The sequence below is a fragment of the Acipenser ruthenus genome, chromosome 2, assembly GCF_902713425.1.
Source record: "Acipenser ruthenus chromosome 2, fAciRut3.2 maternal haplotype, whole genome shotgun sequence".
NCBI classification, from domain to species: domain Eukaryota; kingdom Metazoa; phylum Chordata; class Actinopteri; order Acipenseriformes; family Acipenseridae; genus Acipenser; species Acipenser ruthenus.
In genome coordinates, this window is record NC_081190.1 from 604,129 (window position 1) to 626,979 (window position 22,851).

The 22,851-nt window shown below is 42.6% G+C and overlaps 1 protein-coding gene across 2 annotated transcripts in view; it reads left to right on the top strand.

Moving 5' to 3' along the window:
- Window positions 1–22,851, top strand: part of LOC117403985 (dedicator of cytokinesis protein 2-like) — a 428,344-nt gene that overhangs the window by 382,401 nt on the left and 23,092 nt on the right. For both annotated transcript variants that reach the window (XM_058985710.1, XM_058985720.1), the window contains 4 exons: window positions 6,713–6,803; window positions 11,136–11,249; window positions 14,331–14,420; window positions 16,296–16,400. In XM_058985710.1, coding sequence (XP_058841693.1) covers window positions 6,713–6,803; window positions 11,136–11,249; window positions 14,331–14,420; window positions 16,296–16,400 — 400 coding nt within the window. The remainder of the gene's footprint in view (window positions 1–6,712; window positions 6,804–11,135; window positions 11,250–14,330; window positions 14,421–16,295; window positions 16,401–22,851) is intronic.

A 22,851-nucleotide genomic window follows, 5' to 3' on the forward strand; every position in this document is an offset into this window, starting at 1 on the left:
AGCAGTCTGGGGTAGAGGAGAGGATGCATTACTATTTGAATCTCTGATTAATAATCTGTTGCATGGTTTCCCTTCTTCATGTTGGGTGCTTCTTCAATTTAATATGATTTACTACTAGGCAGGCAATTTATCCATACTTGGCAACAACCTCAGATATTTATTTTTAGTCTACATATAGACAAATCAAGCTTGTCATACATTGAGCAAGACCCATACATTACAAGCTGGATTTTTCCCAGCAGACGAGTCACTGCGCTGTCTATAGAAATACAGGCTGTAGGGGACTGGAGACTCCAGAGAACAGAGCTGCACACTTTAGTTAAAGTGAAAAGGACCCATGCAGGTCTCAGTTCGCCTCCCTTGTGCAATGTTGCTAGTTTCATGTTTCATGTTAGTTTATGGCACCACCTCTGGTATGGCAGTCATAATGTCAGCGCCGCAAGGCCAAAGGAAAAGCGCGCTCCGAGCCCCTTTGAAATCCGCTCATGTGAATGCGCATTGACATTGATTGGCACTCAGTTGTACCGATGAGAGAAAGGCAGCTTGTTGTGAAATGAACACATGTTTAACATGTGCTTGTTTTCGGTTTCATTTAATACCTGATGAAAAGGGTCTTCAGAAAAATGTTCACAGGAATTGCTGGGATAATCCATGTACTGTATCTGCACACTCCTCGTAACAATGCAGCTAAACAGCTGGGTTTATTTGACAGAAACATGCTAAAAGTGCTCGATTTTTATTTCTTTGTTTTGAAAAGATTTCCCAAAGGATGAATTTTAAACAAAGAAAACACTGATACTGAAAAACAAAAACCTGAATGTATTTTCTTGGTGACTGCTTTTTAATTAAAACAAGCAGCCTGGTGTCTGAAGGGTGCTAATTGAGAGTGTGTTTCTTAATTGTTTCGGAAGCCAAGTGAAGCGATCTTGTGTTTTTGTTTTGTGTTGAAGCTGCTGGCCTTGGTGCTGAATGGGTTCCATGTGAGTGAAGCAGCATGCCCATCACTTTATCAAGCACTGCTCCAGATGACACACCCGTTTATGTAACTCCGTTCCTTGGAGAAGCAGCTTGTCTGTCTGTATGGGGGGGCTGGTCTCGGAATCTTACATTTAAAGGTGTGCTGGGACCTGTTGCAAATCCTAACAGTTTGACTGCAGTTAAATAAGTCTAACTGTACAGAACAGGCACAGGATAGGAAATGTGAAACTCTTGACATAACCAGACCTCTGCAGGCAGCCAGGCTGGCACTGCTCTGTTGTCTTGAATGCCAATGCACCTGCCAACCAAGTGTGAACATCGGGTGAAAAGCAGGTTGTATCTCACGCAGCACCCCATACTGTGGTTTCATTTCATTTCATAATCTATAGTAAAATAAGGTTAATTAAAGTATAGTTCATTTTAATGTGACGTCATTTCTATCTGATACAGACCATCTGATATAAGCTATCCGATGGAAACACATCTAAGATCCCATCATTATCAGTCTGCTGTATATTCGGGGGTATAGTCTGCAGTAACAGTGCTGTTAATGGCAGTGCAGCAGTGCATTCCATCAAATAAATAACATGCTGTAGTGCTGACAGATGGGCTGCTTCACCAGTTATACAAAACTAGCATACTGGAGTATTTTGGCAATAAAGGATATTGTTTAGTTTCATTTTTGTGTGGAATGTCAGCAGATTAAATACATGAATCTGCACATTCAAATAATTTGTAAATTATTATTTTTAATTTTACTGCATACCAAAGCCTCACAGCACTCTTTTTAGCTTTATTAAATATCACAGCTAGGAATATATATATATATATATATATATTATATAGTGAAATTTCTTCTACCCTACCCCCACGCCCAGCGCCCCACCGTGAGCTGTTTCTAAATGTGATTTCCTCCCTGAGTTTAAACCACAGCTTTCTAAAATAATCAAGTTTCATGCCTTAGGTTACGCTTTTCATTCGAGGTGCATTGTCAAAATGGTATCTGCACAACTGAGAAAATGAGTCCATGCATTAAATACACTTTCCTTCCAGTCCATGTTTCCGACACGGTGACGCGCGGCTCTGCTTGCACGCTTTGATGTCTCAGCACCTCCATGCTTCCCTGCATTAGGAAGGTGTTCTCTTTGATTAGAAACGTGCGGCTGCATGACAGGCAAGGCTCAGCTCAGTGCAGCACAGTACAGAAGCTTAAAGGTGCAGAGTCCCATACAGCCCTTAAAACTGCAGTCTCACACTACAGGATAATTCATAGGTGTCTGTTTTCCACATCCTTTTTTAACTAGCGAGCATTGTGGTCCTCTTTTTAGTCTGTTTGATTTATTTTTGTAAGGCACAATGGGATGCTTGTTCATGTACAGTATAAATTCAAGAATGGAAATATTGCATAGCAGCATTCCTGGTTTTACTATGAGTTTAAGAAGGCACACCTGAGCTTGTTACCTATAGGTATGCACTGTGGCAATCAGGCTCATTTTAAAACCTGAAATGGGAGAAACTGCTATGCAGTTGGAGTCTTATTTCCATCCTTGTAATGGTATGGTATGGTCTTCTGTGTAAACAGCTTTGTCAACCCTGTTGACAGTTAGCTTTGTATTTAAAGAAGTTTTTACAATGTTGGTCAGTTGTTAGTCTACCATGCACAAGAAGAGACTTATGGATAAATAAGATGTTAATTGTGCCGTCCCGACAGGCTGAGAGTGTGTCGTGGTTTATAATGCAATAATATAATATAATGGCTGTAGTGTCATTGGTGTGATCGGAATTGCTGGATTGGGACTCCCGCTTGAAGATTTCTAAAATAAACAGGACTCGGCTCCCAGTGAAATAATGATTTGTTCTCATTATTGAAGGTTACGGGCAGAGTTAATTTGATTTGCTTTAATTAAGATATTTAAATGACTTCAGACAGTGATTATGATCTGCTGGTTGTATAATGGCATCAATTAAAATTAATAATGGCTGCTGCAAACAAAACTATATTCAGATTAATTAAAAAGGCTTGATGGTTCATTAATCTGCTTTAATTAAGATATGGAATGTAGATCAAAGGTCAATCATCATCATCATCATCATCATCATCATCGTCATCCATCATTATTATTTATTTCTTAGCAGACTTTCAATTGTTACAAGATATCACATTATACATTATTTCACATTATACAGATATCACATTATTTCACATTATACATTATTTCACATTATACAGATCACATTATTTTTTACATACAATTACCCATTTATACAGTTTGGTTTTTACTGGAGCAATCTAGGTAAAGTACCTTGCTCAAGGGTACAGCAGCAGTGTCCCCCACCTGGGATTGAACCCACGATCCTCCGGTGAAGAGTCCAGAGCCCTGACCACTACTCCACCATCATCGTCATCATCATCATGCAGCAGTACTATAAGATTTATTACACTATGTAACACAATTTTTGTTCCTGGGTAGTAAGTGTTATTTCCTAATTGCTCATGCCTCAAAAGTATAGAAAATGGCTATTATTCCCCACAAACTTTGCTTTTGTGACCAGGACAGTGATATTTTGAAATGTACCTATTTCCAATGAGAAAACGGGCGAATTTGTGTCTTTTCGTTCACATAAAGACAGAAAAAAACAACTTATGAATCCAATTTAACATGTATTTACACTAAAGTAATACAAAAATGACTACAAAAGATTTAGAAGTGAGTAGTTTTTCGAGATTTACGATTATACTGTAAATCACTTTCACGAATCAGCCCCCAAATATAGTCTCCCATCATGTTCTCGTTATACTGTCCTTGGTAGCGGCGTTCAAAGTCCAGTATATCCTGGTGGAAGCGCTCGCCTTGCTCCTCCGAGTACGCTCCCATGTTCTCCTTGAATTTATCAAGATGAGCATCAAGGATATGGACTTTGAGGGACATCCTACAGCCCATTGTGCCGTAGTTCTTCACCAGAGTCTCAACCAGCTCCACATAATTTTCGGCCTTGTGATTGCCCAGGAAGCCCCGAACCACTGCGACAAAGCTGTTCCAAGCCGCTTTCTCCTTACAAGTGAGCTTCTTGGGGAATTCATTGCACTCCAGGATCTTCTTTATCTGTGGTCCGACGAAGACACCGGCTTTGACCTTTGCCTCATACAGCTTAAGGGAAGAAGTCTTGAAGGTACTTGAAGGCTGCCGACTCCTTATCTAGAGCTCTGACAAATTGTTTCATAAGGCCCAATTTGATGTGCAGTGGTGGCATCAGCACCTTCCGGGGGTCCACCAGTGGCTCCCACTTGACGTTGTTCCTCCCCACAGAGAACTCGGTCCGCTGTGGCCGGTCCCGTCTGTGGTAGTGCGCCTTGGTGTCCCTGCTGTCCCAAAGGCAAAGATAGCAGGGAAACTTGGTAAAACCGCCTTGGAGACCCATCAGGAATGCCACCATTTTGAAGTCTCCTATGACCTTGATGCCATCTCAGAAAAATGCAGATATGTATCCACTTAGGCAGCTGGAACTAAACTGAACTGGTGGGCTTAAGGCCCCTGTATTTATACTACTATTTATATTACTGGAAAGTTCTAGAAAGTTCTAGAAGTTACTCCAAGTTTACTCAGCACTGAATCTATCTGGAATGTTCTGGAAAATAGGTCAATTTCAAAATATCACTGTCCTGGTCACAAAAGCAAAGTTTGTGGGGAATAATAGCCATTTTCTATACTTTTGAGGCATAAGCAATTAAGAAATAACACTTACTACCCAGGAACAAAAAAAATAAATAAAATTGTTACATGGTGTTATTAATGTTGCTGGTTTTTTTTTAAATTATCTTCATACAGTAATAAAAAATATATTGCAAATGCTGTAAAATAGTAAGGGAAATGTAAAAAATAAATTAAAATTATGCTACATGTACCTCAACAACTCAGCAACAACTACGTGAAGTAAGATTCTAAGCACAATGCATTTTTTTTCCAAGATATGCAAATATTAAAAATGCAATATGCAAAGGAAGCTGCATGCATAAACCAGTACCCTTGCTGTACAGTCGCTCAGAATGGTCATATTGCAGCTAGCGCATGAAAGTGAATTTCAAGTGATTAGGTACATAAGAACATAGTGACATTTACAAACGAGAGGAAGCCAGAGTAATCTTGCCCTGCATTAGCTCATCCGGTTTCGAGGAGCTGATTGATCTCAGACCTGTGCCACGTTGGGTCTTAAAGGATCCCAGTGATTCTGCCTCACAACACAGAGGTAGCCGATTCCATACACTCTCTGTGAAGAATGTGAGACATGTTTAAAACGTCTGACTCTGTAGAATGTGAGGCGTGGTTAAAACGTCTGACTCTGTAGAATGTGAGGCGTGGTTAAAACGTCTGACTCTAGAATGTGAGGCGTGGTTAAAACGTCTGACTGTGTAGAATGTGAGGCGTGGTTAAAACGTCTGACTGTGTAGAATGTGAGGCATGGTTAAAACGTCTGACTCTGTAGAATGTGAGGCATGGTTAAAACGTCTGAATGTGTAGAATGTGAGGCGTGGTTAAAACGTCTGACTGTGTAGAATGTGAGGCGTGGTTAAAACGTCTGACTCTAGAATGTGAGGCGTGGTTAAAACGTCTGACTGTAGAATGTGAGGCGTGGTTAAAACGTCTGACTCTGTAGAATGTGAGGCGTGGTTAAAACGTCTGACTCTAGAATGTGAGGCGTGGTTAAAACGTCTGACTGTAGAATGTGAGGCGTGGTTAAAACATCTGAATGTGAGGCGTGGTTAAAACGTCTGACTGTGTAGAATGTGAGGCGTGGTTAAAGCGTAGTGAGTATTGAACCTGGAACGCGGGTTGTGTCATTGTGTAATACAGTGTTTAATAATAGTTGGAGCAGATCCATTACCCAGATAAGACTCAGAGCCTTTCATTGTTCTTAATCTGAGATCCTTTATCGACCGAGGCAGCTGCAGGTGTACTTAACAGCATTGTAAAAGTCCCTCTGGCTTTAGATTGCAGTTCCACTCCCCTGACAGCTGCACACTGGTGTCAGGATTCTTCTTTTTAAGTTAATGTAGGAAGTCTCTGGTTTCAGACTGTGTTGCTCACAGTGAGTGTAAGAGCCTTGCTTACACCTGCTGTGTGCAACGTGTCACCCTTCACCTGATATATCATATTACTCAGTTCCCTCACTGCGATTTCTAGCCTCTGGTCAGTTGAAGCTGGTGGTCAGATTCAGCAGTAATTGATGTGGCTTTGCTCCCTGTTCTATTCACACTATAAACGTGTCCCAGATTTGATGCTGCTTAGTTTTTCTTTAGAGTAGACACACTAAAGCTGGATTTGACTTTGCAGTGCGGTTCTTTGATCTGCGCCTGTATAAAACACTCTTTACCTGCTTGATAGTCGCATTATGTTTTAATGTGGCTTTGTTAGTTTACACACGCTAATGCAGGGTAAGATTACTCTGGTAGTAATTAACGCAGACTCGAAACTACCTCAGGAGGTGGATTAGTTAGTCCAGCAGTCAGTCGAACTCAGGTAAGTGTGAACAAAACAAAACCTGGTTGTGAGTCTTGCTTCACTCAACACCACTCTAAAGCAACAGTGTGAAAAAGTATCAGAAAAAAAATTATATTAACTCAATATGGGCGCAGCAGAGCCCCAAACCACTATGATATATTATAATATTGCTCTAATCCCACATTCGCACTCAGCCGGTCACTCCCTAACCCTGCCCCTGTCCCCCTCCCTCACAGATACTTACACAAGCTCCGGGACCTGCACCTGTGCTACGAGAACTACACTGAGGCAGCCTTCACCCTGCTGCTGCACGCCAAGCTGCTCAAGGTGAGAGACAGACACGGGTTCAACCGGCCTGGACTAGGGAGGGCCAGGCTGCACTTACAAACAGTCAAGCACAGCTGAACTCTAGTTACAGTTACACGTCAAACTGTATCTCTAACTACACAGTAATAACACAGGTGTGCAGTTTCAGGGCAACGACGTTAAAATTAAAAATTGCTAGTATGATTTGTTAATAGACTGTGTTTACACATATGTTATTACAATGTAATTACTATGTAACTGTGTATTCAATTACAGTGTAATTACAGTGTAGTTAGTCAACTAATGGAAAGCTGTACACAATGTAGCCACTGTGAGGGATAATTCATAGGTAAGACCCAAGCAGTGAGTTGGACCCAACTCACTGGTTGGGTCTTACCTTAAGAATTGTACCTAAAAAATGTTTTAGTCACCACTTGATTCTGTGTTTCTAAACTATATTGAACATGTTTTTAAAACCTACCATTAGGAATCTTGGGGTTTTATTTGACATAGAGCATAACTTTAGCAGCACATCAAAATGGTTTTCAGAACAGCCTTTTTCATCTAAGGAATATAGCTAGGCTGAGAAATGTTTTAGAACAAGGCTTTGCTGAAACTCTGCTCCATGCGTTTATTTTTTCGCGACTGGATTATTGTAACTGTCAAAACTCCAGTTGGTTATGAATTCTGCTGTGTGAGTCGAGACTCATACCGGCTCTTCAGAGCATATCATACCAGTGTTGAAAAGCCTTCATTGGCTGCCTGTTTGGTTTTGGATTGAACTGACCTATAAGATCCTTCATGGGCTAGCTTCTTAGTACCTTTCAGACATGTCGTCTGAATAAGAGCCAGCCTGTTCGCCATGCTGTCTACTGCAGGGCTAGCAACCATCCCGAAGGCTCGGTTCAGAACTGTGGGAGGTACAGTAGGGCGTTCGGATCTGTGGGAGGTACAGTAGGGCGTTCGGAACTGTGGGAGGTACAGTAGGGCGTTCGGAACTGTGGGAGGTACAGTAGGGCGTTCAGAACTGTGCTCCCTGCTTGTGGAATTCTCTACCAAAACACACTAGGGCATCGGTGCCAATTCTTAAATCAAGGCTAAAAAAGTAGTCATTTGAGGCGTTTCACAGAAGTTGCTTTATAAATCCCTATTGTATTGTATTTTCTATTTATCCTAGCACTTTAATGTTTAACGCTGGTCTGCATCTGTTACATCAAGGATACTAGCTGAAGTGCACTGCTGTTTTCATTTGATTTGATTCCTGTTGAATCAAACTCAGCTTATTCAGTTGCTGTTAGCTATTAGATTTTCTTTCAGTACCACAAGCTGGACATTGATTTTTGACACAATCATTATTTTGTAAGATCCCAAAATAAAGTGTTCCATCTAGTTTCATTTAAACTGCAATTACAATGCAATTCAGCTGCAGGTAAATTGCAGGCAGCGTTAGTTCTTATAATGGAAGACTCGTTCAAAACGTAATTGTAGCTTTTAATCTGCGCTGCTATTCCAGCTCATCTGATCTGAAATCTAAATATGCAGAGTAAAACGCAGCTGCTTTCTCAATGCATGTGGTTTTAAATACATGCCTCGGTGTGCTGTCTGTGAATAGCCCCTCAGTGCTGCCATGTGGTTTCAGGGGGCAGGAGCACATACAGTTCAATCATGTTCTCTCCTAAGTGACCCTGACAGGGTACCCCACACCCCTGGGTGTATTTTGGATTGTCTATTGTTGTTTTATGTATGTGTTGGTGCATGGGGTATAGCTTGGGTTGTGTAGCATGGGTGATTTGAAAAGTATATTTGTATTTAGGCACAGGGATTGCACAATCACTTCATGTGCATATTAAAGTGGGTATTTGTATAGGGGGAATGGGGATTCCACAAATGAGTTCACGTGGAGACTGTGCCGGGATTCAAGTGAATGATTGATTAAGCAAGCAAGTCTCAGCACAGCTGCATGACAAGAGCCAGTTTTCGCGCACACAGGGTTGGTGTGTTCAGAGGCGGAACGAGAGTCGGGAGGTAAAGAGAAAGAATAAATAATAAGAAAGCAGTCGCTACACGTGCCGGGTACACACCAGTGCGATACTTGTTTGTTTTGTTCCTTGTCTGTTTTGGCCATCGTGCTGTTTCGGTTTGTTCAGTGTTTTTGTTTTGTTCAAGCTTTGTATTTGTTTATTTATAATAAACTCACGCTTCACTCACTCCAGTACTGTGTCTGTCTGCTCCTGGGTGTGTGACGTCGCCACGCAAGCTATCCGTGACGCTTCTACACAAGCCAACCATACCACTCCCTCTTATTCTTACAGGCAGGTTAATGTTGCATTTGCAGTCAGACAGTGCACAGTAATTATGGAGCGGTTTCACAACATGTCTGAGAAATGGCACTGAACACAATGAAAGCAGCAGCACTTCTACCAGTGCAAACGAACACGCTCTTGCAGTAAAGGATCAGAATTAAAACTGCAGGCGGGGTTCCTCAGTCAGGGTGCCTCGTGTCTTGATCCAAGCTTGGGAAGCCCTGCCGTAGCTGTCAGCTGTGTTGGGAAGGGCTCCGTACAGCGTGCATTCATTAGCAGTGGATGCAGATTGAAACACAAGCTGTTCAAGCGTATTGCAGCTCACCACAGCACATCACGCTGCCCCAGTGAAAGCAAAGTCTTTGAGAACTGGAGACTGGACCGAAGCTACCTGGGTCTGAACCCTGTTTCATTAGATTACACTCCCAGCAGAGCAGAGCGCCCTGCCAGTTCACTCTTTAATTCTCTTTAGATTGCGCTGCTCTTTACTGAGGTTTACATGCAGTCTGGAGTGCAAGGAAACTGGTCTGCGAGCAAGGGGGCTGGCAGGCAGCAGACACATGTGCGTAAGTGATGCAAGGACGGACTTACATGTGCATGTATAATAATATCATCATAATAAACATTATTTTATACAGCGCCTTTCATGTACAAACATCACAAAGCACTGTACAGTTCAATAAAAAAGACATAGTCAAACATTAGGAAAAGCTAGTGTATAAAAGTAAGTTTTAAGATGTGATTTAAATATACCCAAAGTCTGAGAGTCCTTGATCACCCCAGGAAGAGCATTCCACAATCTTGGTGCAGAGCTGCAGAATGCTCCATGGAATGTTGCCTTGTTTTTGGAATAATTACAAGACCAGAGTCCATTGACCGCAAATGACGTGTTAACATTCCACACGTGTATAACAGCGCTGAGCTACAAAATCTGCAAATGCAAGTGCAGAAGACTGGGATTGCTGTGTCATCAGTGTAGTGAAAACAAGCAGTAGAATGAGAGCACAGAGTAGAAAGATGTGCATTTACATGAATACTATTACTGGCTAAAAAGACAAGTCTGTCATTTTAACAAGTGTGCCCCTTCATAATGTCTAACAGTTATTTAGGTAGTATGTGTTTCACATAGAAAGCTGTTTCAGTTACTGGCGGCTTTGAAGGCGATGGTTGGTATTGCATCACTGGAAGCTAATATAAATTATAAACACACCTGTAATTAAACAGATACGGGGGGTGCAGACTACATACATATCTTATTGTATATAATGTGGTTTAATCTGTTTGTTGTGCTGCTTAGTGATATAAATATTGTGGTAGTACAACATGTGATTGTGTAGAAATGGATTTATGCAAGAACTGCTTAACCAAATGTTGGGAGTTGTTTGCAGACCACATGGAGTTTCCTGACAGACCACAGGCTGGGAAGCATTGCTTTAAAGGAAGCATCTTGAGAGCCTCCAGGGAGACAGATCTGTTTCTAATTAGGGATCTGAGGTGATTTCTGAGATAGCTGTTACCAGATGCAGCGCTTATCTGAACAGTTTAAATGATCAGAGAATTTGGAATTGCACTATCTCAAGAGAGTTTAGCATAGAGCTGGGGGCTCAGCCAAGTACACCGCTTGACACAAACAACGTCGCTTTCTATAGTCCTGTAATGAATCTGAATTTTTTCTCCAAATGTTAACCCACAGATGAGACTAGAAACAAAGTGCAAAGCTCACGGCTAACCTTCTTAACGTGATTGAGGCTTACACAATAATTCAATAAATCCTACATGTTTAGCACTTGCGTTGGTTATATAGGTTTCAAGATTCCGCTTTTCAAATCCTTTCATCATATTTACCACGAGCTATCATGTTTTAAATTGAAAGTACATGTGTGCTGTAACATTTGCCTCTTTCCAAACTGTGCATTTCAGACCCATGTAGTGCAAAACAGGTAAGACTTAAGGATTCTTTAAAGTAAAACTTAAGGATTTTTTAAGGATTCTTTTGTTGACTTTAACAAAACCCTTTAACTGCCTTGTTCTGTGTGTTTCTCGCTGGCAGTGGTCGGACGAGCCCTTCTCTGCCCAGACACAGGGCTTCGAGAGCATGCACACCCAGCGACAGGTGAAGGAGAGCCTCTACAGCAAGATCATCGACTACTTCGACAAGGGCAAGGTACTGTACACCCGCACCGACCACTGAGCAGAGCAGGGCAGGGGCACGCACACTGCTATACCTGGGGTAACGATGGGCAAGCTGGTTTGAGGTTAATCCAGACCAGAAGCCAGTATAGAGAGTCCAGACACAGGGTTCAGCAGTCAACTGCTTCAGACCACACAGAGCCAAGATCCAGTTTCATTCTATAACACACAAGTCATGCTGGTTAGCCCGCGTTTACTACGGATACTTCTGAGGCACGTCTACACGGCTCTGCAGCGTCTGACAACTGAGAGCGAGTCACTAACCCAGTGAGTGGTGCTAAAGAACTACATGTGCTACTTAAAGGTGCAGTAACCAATTAGTAACAGTTCATTACACTGCCTGCTGACATTGACTCACTCTCACCTGAAGAATATTTAAATTTGGGAAAAACAATGTTATAAAACTGCACAGCCCAACTACAACCACAACGACTCCTGTTAAAACACAGGCAGACGCATTTCAAGTTCCTTTCCATGCTCCATCTGTCTTTCACAAGATGATACACATTAACAATGGCTAATAATAAATGCAATCTCTTAATCTGGGCCAGTTCTCAAAAGCAGACTGACCTCCGTTCAGGATCATTATTTCCAGCTCTGGTACTGCTGTGTCCAATCAGTGCTCTCCTCTGCTCTCCTCGACTGACCCCCCACACCCCCTGGGGCCAGGAGGTTAATTTGAGTTTAAAATGCAAATAGCATCAGAGCCCAGTGGGATGACCCTGCTCAGCCCTGTGATCGTCCGTGCTAATGGAGCTCTCCACACAGAATATCAAGTGGCATTGCTCAGCCTTCGTACCGCAGCCCCGAGTCCTTCACAGGCCACAGAGGGGCTTGTGCTCCACCTGGTATCATAATGTGAATGACTCACCTTTAGAAAAGTTTACTGCTGGATCTTTCCCATACTTGTCCCATGGTTAAATTATGCATTTACCGTTGTTTACCCTGGTCTACCATTTATAGTAATATGCTTTACCATACCTCACTAGTCTTTACAATCCTTACCTATTCTTTACCATGCTTTCACTGTGCTTTATTACACTTTGCTGTGCTTTTACTGTGGGGAAATGTTATAAAGACATTCTCCACCCGCAAGTACAATGCAGGAGACTCTGGTTAAGTGGAAGCGTATGGCCTTGCTGTTTCTCTCTGTCAGATTGTAATGTCATAGTCTGTCGACGAGGAATGAATAGACTGTTCAGTCGTTGCTCATTTATTTTGTAATGTCATAGTCTGTCGAAGAGGAATGAAAAGACTGTTCAGTCGTTGTTCATTTATTTTGTAATGTCATAGTCTGTCGAAGAGGAATGAAAAGCCTGTTCAGTGGTTGCTCATTTATTTTGTAATGTCATAGTCTGTCGAAGAGGAATGAAAAGACTGTTCAGTCGTTGTTCATTTATTTTGTAATGTCGTAGTCTGTCGAAGAGGAATGAAAAGACTGTTCAGTCGTTGTTCATTTATTTTGTAATGTCGTAGTCTGTCCACGAGGAATGAAAAGCCTGTTCAGTCGTTGTTCATTTATTTTGTAATGTCATAGTCTGTCGAAGAGGAATGAAAAGCCTGTTCAGTGGTTGCTCATTTATTTTGTAATGTCATAGTCTGTCGAAGAGGAATGAAAAGAGTGTTCAGTCGTTGTTCATTTATTTTGTAATGTCATAGTCTGTCGAAGAGGAATGAAAAGACTGTTCAGTCGTTGTTCATTTATTTTGTAATGTCATAGTCTGTCGAAGAGGAATGAAAAGCCTGTTCAGTGGTTGCTCATTTATTTTGTAATGTCATAGTCTGTCCACGAGGAATGAATAGACTGTTCAGTCATTGTTCATTTATTTTGTAATGTCAGTCTGTCGAAGAGGAATGAATAGACTGTTCAGAGTGCACATTACAGTACTTAAAATGTGTGTTTCCTGATTACATTCATTCTACAGCAAATAGCCAGCATATGAAATAAAACAAAAAGTACTATACTGTAACTTAAATATTAAATGCAAAAATGGTATAGCAAAACAAAGACTATGTTTTTTGGTACATTGGAGCAGTACTAATATGTGTTGTCCATGGTCTTACAAGACCTGGCATTGGCATCCATCCTTTGTCATTTTAAACTTTATTTAAGGGTGCTGGTCAGTGAACACAAATACTGTGTACACCGCTCCACTGTAACCACGACAACCTCTTAGCAGCCAATGGGGTACATTTCCTGGTGGAATAAAATAAAAGGTCCTCGATTGCTGTAAAAAGGTGTTTGTTTTAACAGTATGGTCCCACGCGGCAGCCCCTCTGAAATTGTATCGGCAATTCTATAAGACGGAGCACGGACTGGCAGGAAAATAATGCAGTGCCAACAAGCAGGCCAACTGCAACTAACTTAGAATAAATATTTAGGTAAACAATTAGATGTAATTGCCAGTCATTCGAATTCGTTTGGATCCACCCCTGTTCTTTGCCTCCCCGAGTCACTACACAGTAACTACAGCATTCTGTGCCATTGTTTTGACATGTGTAGTTTAATTTCAGTGAAGTGATCACTTCCAGTACAGTTCACAGACAGGCTGTCTTGCAGCTGCAGCACAATGCTGAAAGTTGATTGAACTCCAGTGTTCTAGTTGCAGTTGTCTTTTTTAAGCATTAACACTTCAAGATGCCGATTGCATTGTGCAGATCCTTGTTGCATTACACCCAAACTGCATGTGGATTCTGTGCTGTTGAACAAAGCTACCACAAGCTGGCAAGGGTGGATCACATTCCTTGAAAGGGATTTCTGCAAACAGGCTACAATGCATTATTATTTCAATTGACCTTACTGTACTTTTTGTATTCTTCATGGGGAAAAAAAAAACTAACATTTCCAATAGCAAAGTATTAGAGGATCTGTTCCTGTCAATTGATTTAAACTTTATAAAGTGCTTGCAGACAGACAGACAGCCAACACTCTTTCTAAAGTATGTAAAGTGCTGTGTAAACAGCATGTGAAAGTCTATTCACTGTATTTTGTGTTTATTCTGGACCCTGTCAGGAAAGTGTTCTGTGTTGATTTGAATGTGTCTTCATGTGTCAGATGTGGGAGGAGGCAATCGTGCTGTGCAAGGAGCTGGCTCAGCAGTACGAGAGCGAGCTGTTCGACTACGAGATGCTGAGCGCCAACCTGGTGAGTCGAGGGACGAGAGGAAGGGGAGTGAGGGAGAGGAGAGGAGGGTAAAGGAGAGGACAGGGAGGGAGAGGAGGTGGGGGAGTGAGGGAGAGGAGAGGATGGTAGAGGAGAGGACAGGGAGGGAGGGAGAGGAGGTGAGGGAGAGGAGAGGACAGGGAGGGAGAGGAGGTGGGGGAGCGAGCTGTTCGACTATGAGATGCTGAGCGCCAACCTGGTGAGTCGAGGGACGAGAGGAAGGGGAGTGAGGGAGAGGAGAGGAGGGGGAGAGGAGAGGACAGGGAGGGAGAGGAGGTGGGGGAGTGAGGGAGAGGAGAGGATGGTAGAGGAGAGGACAGGGAGGGAGGGAGAGGAGGTGAGGGAGATGAGAGGAGGGTAGAGGAGAGGACAGGGAGAGAGAGGAGGGTAGAGGAGAGGACAGGGAGGGAGAGGAGGTGGGGGAGTGAGGTACTCCACTACGAGATGCTGAGCGCCAGCCTAGTGAGTCGAGGAAAGGGAGTGAGGGAGAGGAGGGTAGAGGAGAGGACAGGGAGGGAGAGGAGATGGGGTGATGGAGAGGAGAGGAAGGTAGAAGAGATGAAAGGGAGAGAGGAGGGAAAGGAGGTGGGGGAGTGAGGTACTTGACTACAAGATGCTGAGCGCCAGCTTAGTCAAGAGAGAGCAAGGGGGAACTGGAGTGGAGGAAGAGGGAGAGAGAGGGCGAGGATGTGGGGAGAGTGAGGTATTCAACTACGAGATGCTGAAATTCCAACTTAGTCGAGAGAGAGCAAGGGAGAACTAGAGTAGAGGGAAGGAGGGAGAGGGAGAGGGATGGAGGAGAGGGGGAGGGAGAAAGGAGGGGAGTGGGGGAGGGAGATGGGAGGGAGGGAGGGAGGGAGGGACAGAGGAAGAGATAGGGAGATAGAGAGGGTAGGAAGGGGAGAGAGAGAGGAGGGGGGTATAGATGGGCAGAGGGTGAGCGGTTTAACCATTAGATGCTCAGTGCCAATTTGAGTCAAGAGGGTGCAGCTGGAGATGGGTTGGAGGGAGGGGTAGTGAAGGGAAAGCAGCAGGGTGGACAGTGGTATCCTTTAAGCCGTTTCTTTACAGACAAACAGAATAGACTCTGGCGCTGCTCGCATCACGGGTACACCTGCGAGACAGGAGGCAGCAGAGATGATTTTATTTCTTTGGTATAAAGGAGTTCACCTGAGCCTAGCAGCCTCTGGTGATGATTGAGAGGAGACAGCTGCTGGGAGTGTAATTGGCACCTCAAAGCTCTTCTATCCCCAGCACACCCAGGGGTCACACAGATCCACACGGTTCACACAGCAGAGTCAGGGCTTCAAACAGGCTTCATTTTCAGGCAGCACGGAGAATCTTATCATTTGCTTTCTCTAAAATATTTGATTTGATAATAACAAAAAGACCGGTTAAAAACAAAACTCCATGCTTTAATCATTGAGATCACCAAACAAACATGCTGACTGCTTTAATAACACATTCAATTGCTTATCATGGTAAGTTGCTTTTCATTCTACAGCAGTGCAACCTCTTTAGTGTACACTAAATTGAATGGGAGTCAAGTGACCTTTCTGAATACCAATGCTAACTTAAGCATAAATCATTTCAATAGATACTACTTCTCTATGCACTACACAAAGCGTATGCTAAACTCGAAGGTCAGTGTTCTGTTAATACGGACCTCAGAGGTTATGACTGAGGGTTTACAGTTATAGATGGACTGTCTGTAATATTGCAAGTTCAACACAAGAAAAAAGTGTTAGGTACCTACTATGAAAATATTAGCAGAAGGATTTTGTTTTATCCTGTCTCTCGTTCAAATCCACATCTCTCTCTCTCTCTCTCTCTCTCTCTCTCTCTCTCTCTCTCTAGCAAATACAGGCCAAGTTCTTCCAGAACATCATGACTGTGCTCCGGCCCAAGCCAGACTACTTCGCAGTGGGGTACTATGGCCAGGGGTTCCCCACCTTCCTCCGGGTAGGCTTGCTGTCTGTCCCCAAGTGTCACTGTGTGCTTTATTAAACTGCACCCGTGCTGGCATTCTACTGTTATTTACTAAACTTCTGTGATGCTTAACTACAGTACAGTATACCACATGTCTGTCTGTCTTTCTTTCTGATGTGTATTTCACATAGAATGCACAATAACCCAGACTGTATCTACTGTAGGTTTTAAACATAGAGATAAACAGCCTATTTCAAGATATCTAATTTGTTTTAGAACTTAATTGGATGACAGTTTTTTCAAAACCTATTATATTATTATTTGTTTATTTAGCAGACGCTTTTATCCAAGGCGACTTACAGAGACTAGGGTGTGTGAGCTATGCATCAGCTGCAGAGTCACTTACAATTACATCTCACCCGAAAGACAGAGCACAAGGAGGTTAAGTGACTTGCTCAGGGTCACACAATGAGTCAGTAGCTGAGGTGGGATTTGAACCGGGGACCTCCTGGTTACAAGCCCTTTACTTTAACCACTGGACCACACAGCCTCCTTATAAACAACTCAAGTTCAAATTTCACTTTCAAAGCTTTCAAAGGCAATGTTCTCTCTCTCTCTCTCTCTCTCTCTCTCTCTCTCTCATTTTCAAAGCGTAACCTTTTTAGCAGTAATTATTCAAGACCCCCCCCCCCCTTATTAAATATGGTATATACATTTTGATACTTTGAAATAATGTGTGAAATCCATTGTCTCCTCGTACTCCAGTTTAAATCGAGAGGCTAAATCCGCTTTTTCGTCTGAATCATCAGAAAGCAAGCTCGTCTGTACAGTTCTGTCTAAACTGGGAGATTAATTCACATGCAGGGAGACCCTCCACTGCAGAGAAATGACTTTCACGCCATCCTCCGTGCTCCATGCTGGCTTTCAGGCTCCTGTCCTGGAGCCAGCACCCCACCCTCTCTCCTCCTGCTATCGGCACGCCGAGGCTGGACGATGGCAGATGGCACAGTGATAAGCTACATCAGGAAATGCTCTTTTACCTTACACAATAGCCCTGTATGTCTAGTGGCTCCTGCTCACTAGACATGCAACATATGGACTTGCTGTATTGGTACAGGTCCTCATGAAGTGACCAAACAGTGTATGTGTCCCAGTAAATTGAAATGTGTGAGAGTAACACCATCATGTGGCTGGGTGGCTTGTGCTGCAGGGGTTGCTGTCCTGATGTCAAGCCAAGGGCTGTTACAGTATAATCCCAACACAGGTCAATAAATCACCTGTCTGCATTCCTCCAACATGGCTTATTTTCAGATGCTCTCAAGTCTCCATTCCCCTCCCTATTCCCCCAGGCTACCACAGTTTAAATATCTTACAGATTCATGTAATCCGAAGGGATACTGGAAGGTTCAAACCTCAGGAACAAGGACAGCTCGAGGCCATTTTTGCACGCATATGACCTGACCATCGTGCCCCATTTGGAGGTGGGTTTGGATGTCAGTGTCCAGAAAGCCTAAACCTTAAAGCTTTAATAGAAATATATATAAGGGATCATTAAGAATTTCAGCATGCTAATGATTCAACAAGCACTATTTAGGCAGAAATGGTATACATGGGAAACTGATGGCGGTGATAGAGCCAGCACAGTCTGCTAGAGAACCAAAGGCAGTGCTTTAGTATACGCTGGCCAAGGCAAAGACAACGAACCTCGAGCAGAAGAAGACTGAGATTCCACTGGACTCTGTCAGAGACATCAATGCTGACCCAATCAGTCTTACCCAATGAATAGAGACATCAATGCTGACCCAATCAGTCTCACCCGCTGAATAGAGACATCAATGCTGACCCAATCAGTCTTATCCAATGAATAGAGACATCAATGCTGACCCAATCAGTCTTACCCGCTGAATAGAGACATCACTGCTGACACAATCAGTCTTACCCAATGAATAGAGACATCAATGCTGACCCAATCAGTCTTACCCAATGAATAGAGACATCAATGCTGACCCAATCATTCTTACCCAATGAATAGAGACATCAATGCTGACCCAATCAGTCTTATCCAATGAATAGAGACATCAATGCTGACCCAATCAGTCTTACCCAATGAATAGAGACATCAATGCTGACCCAATCAGTCTTACCCGCTGAATAGAGACATCAATGCTGACCCAATCAGTCTTACCCAATGAATAGAGATATCAATGCTGACCCAATCAGTCTTACCCGCTGAATAGAGACATCAATGCTGACCCAATCAGTCTTACCCAATGAATAGAGATATCAATGCTGACCCAATCAGTCTTACCCAATGAATGGACATCAATGCTGACCCAATCAGTCTTATCCAATGAATAGAGACATCAATGCTAACCCAATCAGTCTTACCCAATGAATAGAGACATCAATGCTGACCCAATCAGTCTTACCCGCTGAATAGAGACATCAATGCTGACCCAATCAGTCTTACCCAATGAATAGAGATATCAATGCTGACCCAATCAGTCTTACCCAATGAATAGAGACATCAATGCTGACCCAATCAGTCTTACCCAATGAATAGAGACATCAATGCTGACCCAATCAGTCTTACCCGCTGAATAGAGACATCAATGCTGACCCAATCAGTCTTACCCAATGAATAGAGACATCAATGCTGACCCAATCAGTCTTACCCAATGAATAGAGATATCAATGCTGACCCAATCAGTCTTACCCAATGAATAGACATCAATGCTGACCCAATCAGTCTTACCCAATGAATAGAGACATCAATGCTGATCCAATCAGTCTTACCCGCTGAATAGAGACATCAATGCTGACCCAATCAGTCTCACCCAATGAATAGAGACATCAATGCTGACCCAATCAGTCTCACCCGCTGAATAGAGACATCAATGCTGACCCAATCAGTCTTATCCAATGAATAGAGACATCAATGCTGACCCAATCAGTCTTATCCAATGAATAGAGACATCAATGCTGACCCAATCAGTCTCACCCGCTGAATAGAGACATCAATGCTGACCCAATCAGTCTTACCCGCTGAATAGAGACATCAATGCTGACCCAATCAGTCTTACCCAATGAATAGAGACATCAATGCTGACCCAATCAGTCTTACCCAATGAATAGAGACATCAATGCTGACCCAATCAGTCTTACCCAATGAATAGAGACATCAATGCTGACCCAATCAGTCTTACCCAATGAATAGAGACATCAATGCTGACCCAATCAGTCTTACCCGCTGAATAGAGACATCAATGCTGACCCAATCAGTCTTACCCAATGAATAGAGACATCACTGCTGACCCAATCAGTCTTACCCAATGAATAGAGACATCAATGCTGACACAATCAGTCTCACCCAATGAATAGAGACATCAATGCTGACCCAATCAGTCTTATCCGCTGAATAGAGACATCAATGCTGACCCAATCAGTCTTACCCAATGAATAGAGACATCAATGCTGACCCAATCAGTCTCACCCAATGAATAGAGACATCAATGCTGACCCAATCAGTCTTAACCAATGAATAGAGACATCAATGCTGACCCAATCAGTCTTACCCGCTGAATAGAGACATCAATGCTGACCCAATCAGTCTTATCCAATGAATAGAGACATCAATGCTGACCCAATCAGTCTTACCCAATGAATAGAGACATCAATGCTGACCCAATGAGTCTTACCCAATGAATAGACATCAATGCTGACCCAATCAGTCTTACCCGCTGAATAGAGACATCAATGCTGACCCAATCAGTCTTATCCAATGAATAGAGACATCAATGCTGACCCAATCAGTCTTACCCAATGAATAGAGACATCAATGCTGACCCAATCAGTCTCACCCGCTGAATAGAGACATCAATGCTGACCCAATCAGTCTTACCCAATGAATAGAGACATCAATGCTGACCCAATCAGTCTTATCCAATGAATAGCAAGTAAGGTTTGTGATCAAGCTGATAGAGTGTAAAGCTGAAGCTGAGTCAGTTGCATTCAGCTTATTATTTGGTATTTTGTTCATTTCTAGACCTTTTTGGGACATTGTGCTGGTGGGGAATGGTGCGCTGGGACCAGGTTTGCTCATCCTTGTAGAACCTGTGAAACATGAATGTACATTACTGGGTAAAACGTATTTCAGTCAACACTTAGCAGCAGATATTTGCAGCCAAGCAAAAAGAGAAAGTTAACCGTCTCTCTGGGATGGTTAAAAAATCAAACCAGAATTCAAACACACTTTTTTAAAGAACGAAAAGCCCGGGTTGCCATCCATTATCAATGAACAACCTACTGGAGTCCAGGTCTGGTTCTGAACCAGAAACACCGAGACAGGGCTGTGCGGGGAACTCTCCCTGCAAACTGCTTTCTCACAGAGGCTTTTCCATGAGTAAAGCCACCTGCTTCTGCACTGTACATGGCTCCATGTACTCAATGAAGTTTGTAAATCATGACACTAAAGCTCCTGTTATCATTATAGAAGACAGTTACTGCTGTAATCCCAGAGTAGAAGCTTAGTAAATCATAGACAATGCAAAAGACTTCAAGTTGAAATGTTTGTCAATGACTCTATTCATTTTCTTTTAGTATTTCTACGTTTAGCGCTATTGAGTGTTTAATAATTGTGGTAAAGCACAAAGCAGATTTTCAAAGCACTTGAATGGCTTGCACAATTACTGTGAACAGCTTTCTTAAGGGTATTATCAAAGGCACACATCGAAGCGCACGGCTGCTGCTGTTTTTGCAAGCCCAGCAGTATTTAAAGCAATAATCTCCCATAGGGGGCTGGTGCAGGTGAACAAAGTAAAAAGCAGGCTGTAAGCTGTGCTAGGTCTTCATTAAAACCAAGCCAGCTCCCCTGTGAGCCCCCTGCAGGGATTCATTACTGTACACTCCATCTCTCGCTTGCATCCTTCTTTTTTAGTGACGTTCTGACGTCATTTTGTTTGTTCATCCAAGTTTTATGAGGTTTGAAGGTCTGCAAGTCCCTGTGCTTTAAAAGTTTTTTTTTTATTATTGTTTCAATCAAAATGTAATGAAATTGCAGTACTGTACTTGTAAAATGCATCACGTTTTCCCTGCAGTAATGACAATTGTAAAAAATAAAATAAAAACACACCCGCTGTTCTTTTTACAACCCTTTACAATAAGTTTCCCATAGTAAGAGCATAGCACAATGTAATAAAGCAGAGTGAAAGCATGGTAAAGCACAGGCAAGCATTCTAAAGCCCAGAGAGGTGCAGTAAAGCATATTAATAAACATGGCAAACCCTGTTAAACTATGCTAATGCATTGTATAAACATGGCGGGAAAGTGCGTAATTACTGTGCAAATTTACTGTGGGTAACTTTAATAAAATAAGGAAACCAACATTCCTACAAACAGTAAAAGAAACAGGGTGAACAGATTACTGATTAGAGTGTCAGGGCTCTTCATTACATTGCATTACATGCCCGTGTGTCCAGGTGAGAGACAGAGCTGCAGCTTCAGAAAGCAGTCTGCTAAATCCCATTCACTTCCATAAAAAATAATAACACCTTTATCCTTTAATCACACAGACTTAGGCTGAGTGGATATCGTTTTCTGAAAATAATATAGTTTGCTTGCTAGCTAGCTTGCCCCAGGTCTGTCTGCACATCGTGTAGTTTCACATGCTTGTACAGTAATATGTTTTTACTGTGCATTTACAATGGCAATTAAAACCTTCTACCCCAGTGCTGGAGAATGCCCCGTCATAATTTCCATGGCAGTGGCGGGACAATCTGTTTAACCAGCTGTTGTGTGTTTTGCATATTAGAGGGCGCTAAGTGACTAGAAACTGGAATTGCATGCATTATTAACACATATCCATAAATATCCAAAGTTTGACATACAGACAGATGAAAGCACGGGCAGACAGGCCCCTCCATATCCAGATAATCTGATAGCTTATTCTAAATAACGTTAGCACCAAGTTTCATTCCAGTTGGATAAGCGGTTGTCCAGATATATGCAAACATGTCAGTGTGACGTACAGACGGACGGATCAGGGCAGATTAAAGGACGAGGGGGCCCTACGCTAACCCGTATTTTGGGGGCCGAATGCACAATAGCTTATGAAACGGTGTTGTAATTAACAGCCTGTAGATAAAGTGTGGACAGCTTTCAGTTCTACGTCAGATGCATGTTCACCATTTAGGCCTTGTAAAACAAATACAATGTGTAGCCCATACTGATCTTGTGCATCAGTCAACTCGTCAGTGTGACCACTGACAAGCAACCAGACTGTTTTACCAATTCCATAATCTCCTTCTTGTGATACTAGGCAACTTAAGTATTCACGTCTCAGCTGGGCTGATGAAGGAATCGCTCCACTATTTGCTACACTCAGTCTGAAGAATTTATGTAACTTTTTGGTTGTCCAATTTTTCAAGAGAGATATTTGCGCAAACAAACACCTCTGTCCAGTCAAAATGTAATGTGTTTCGTGCTT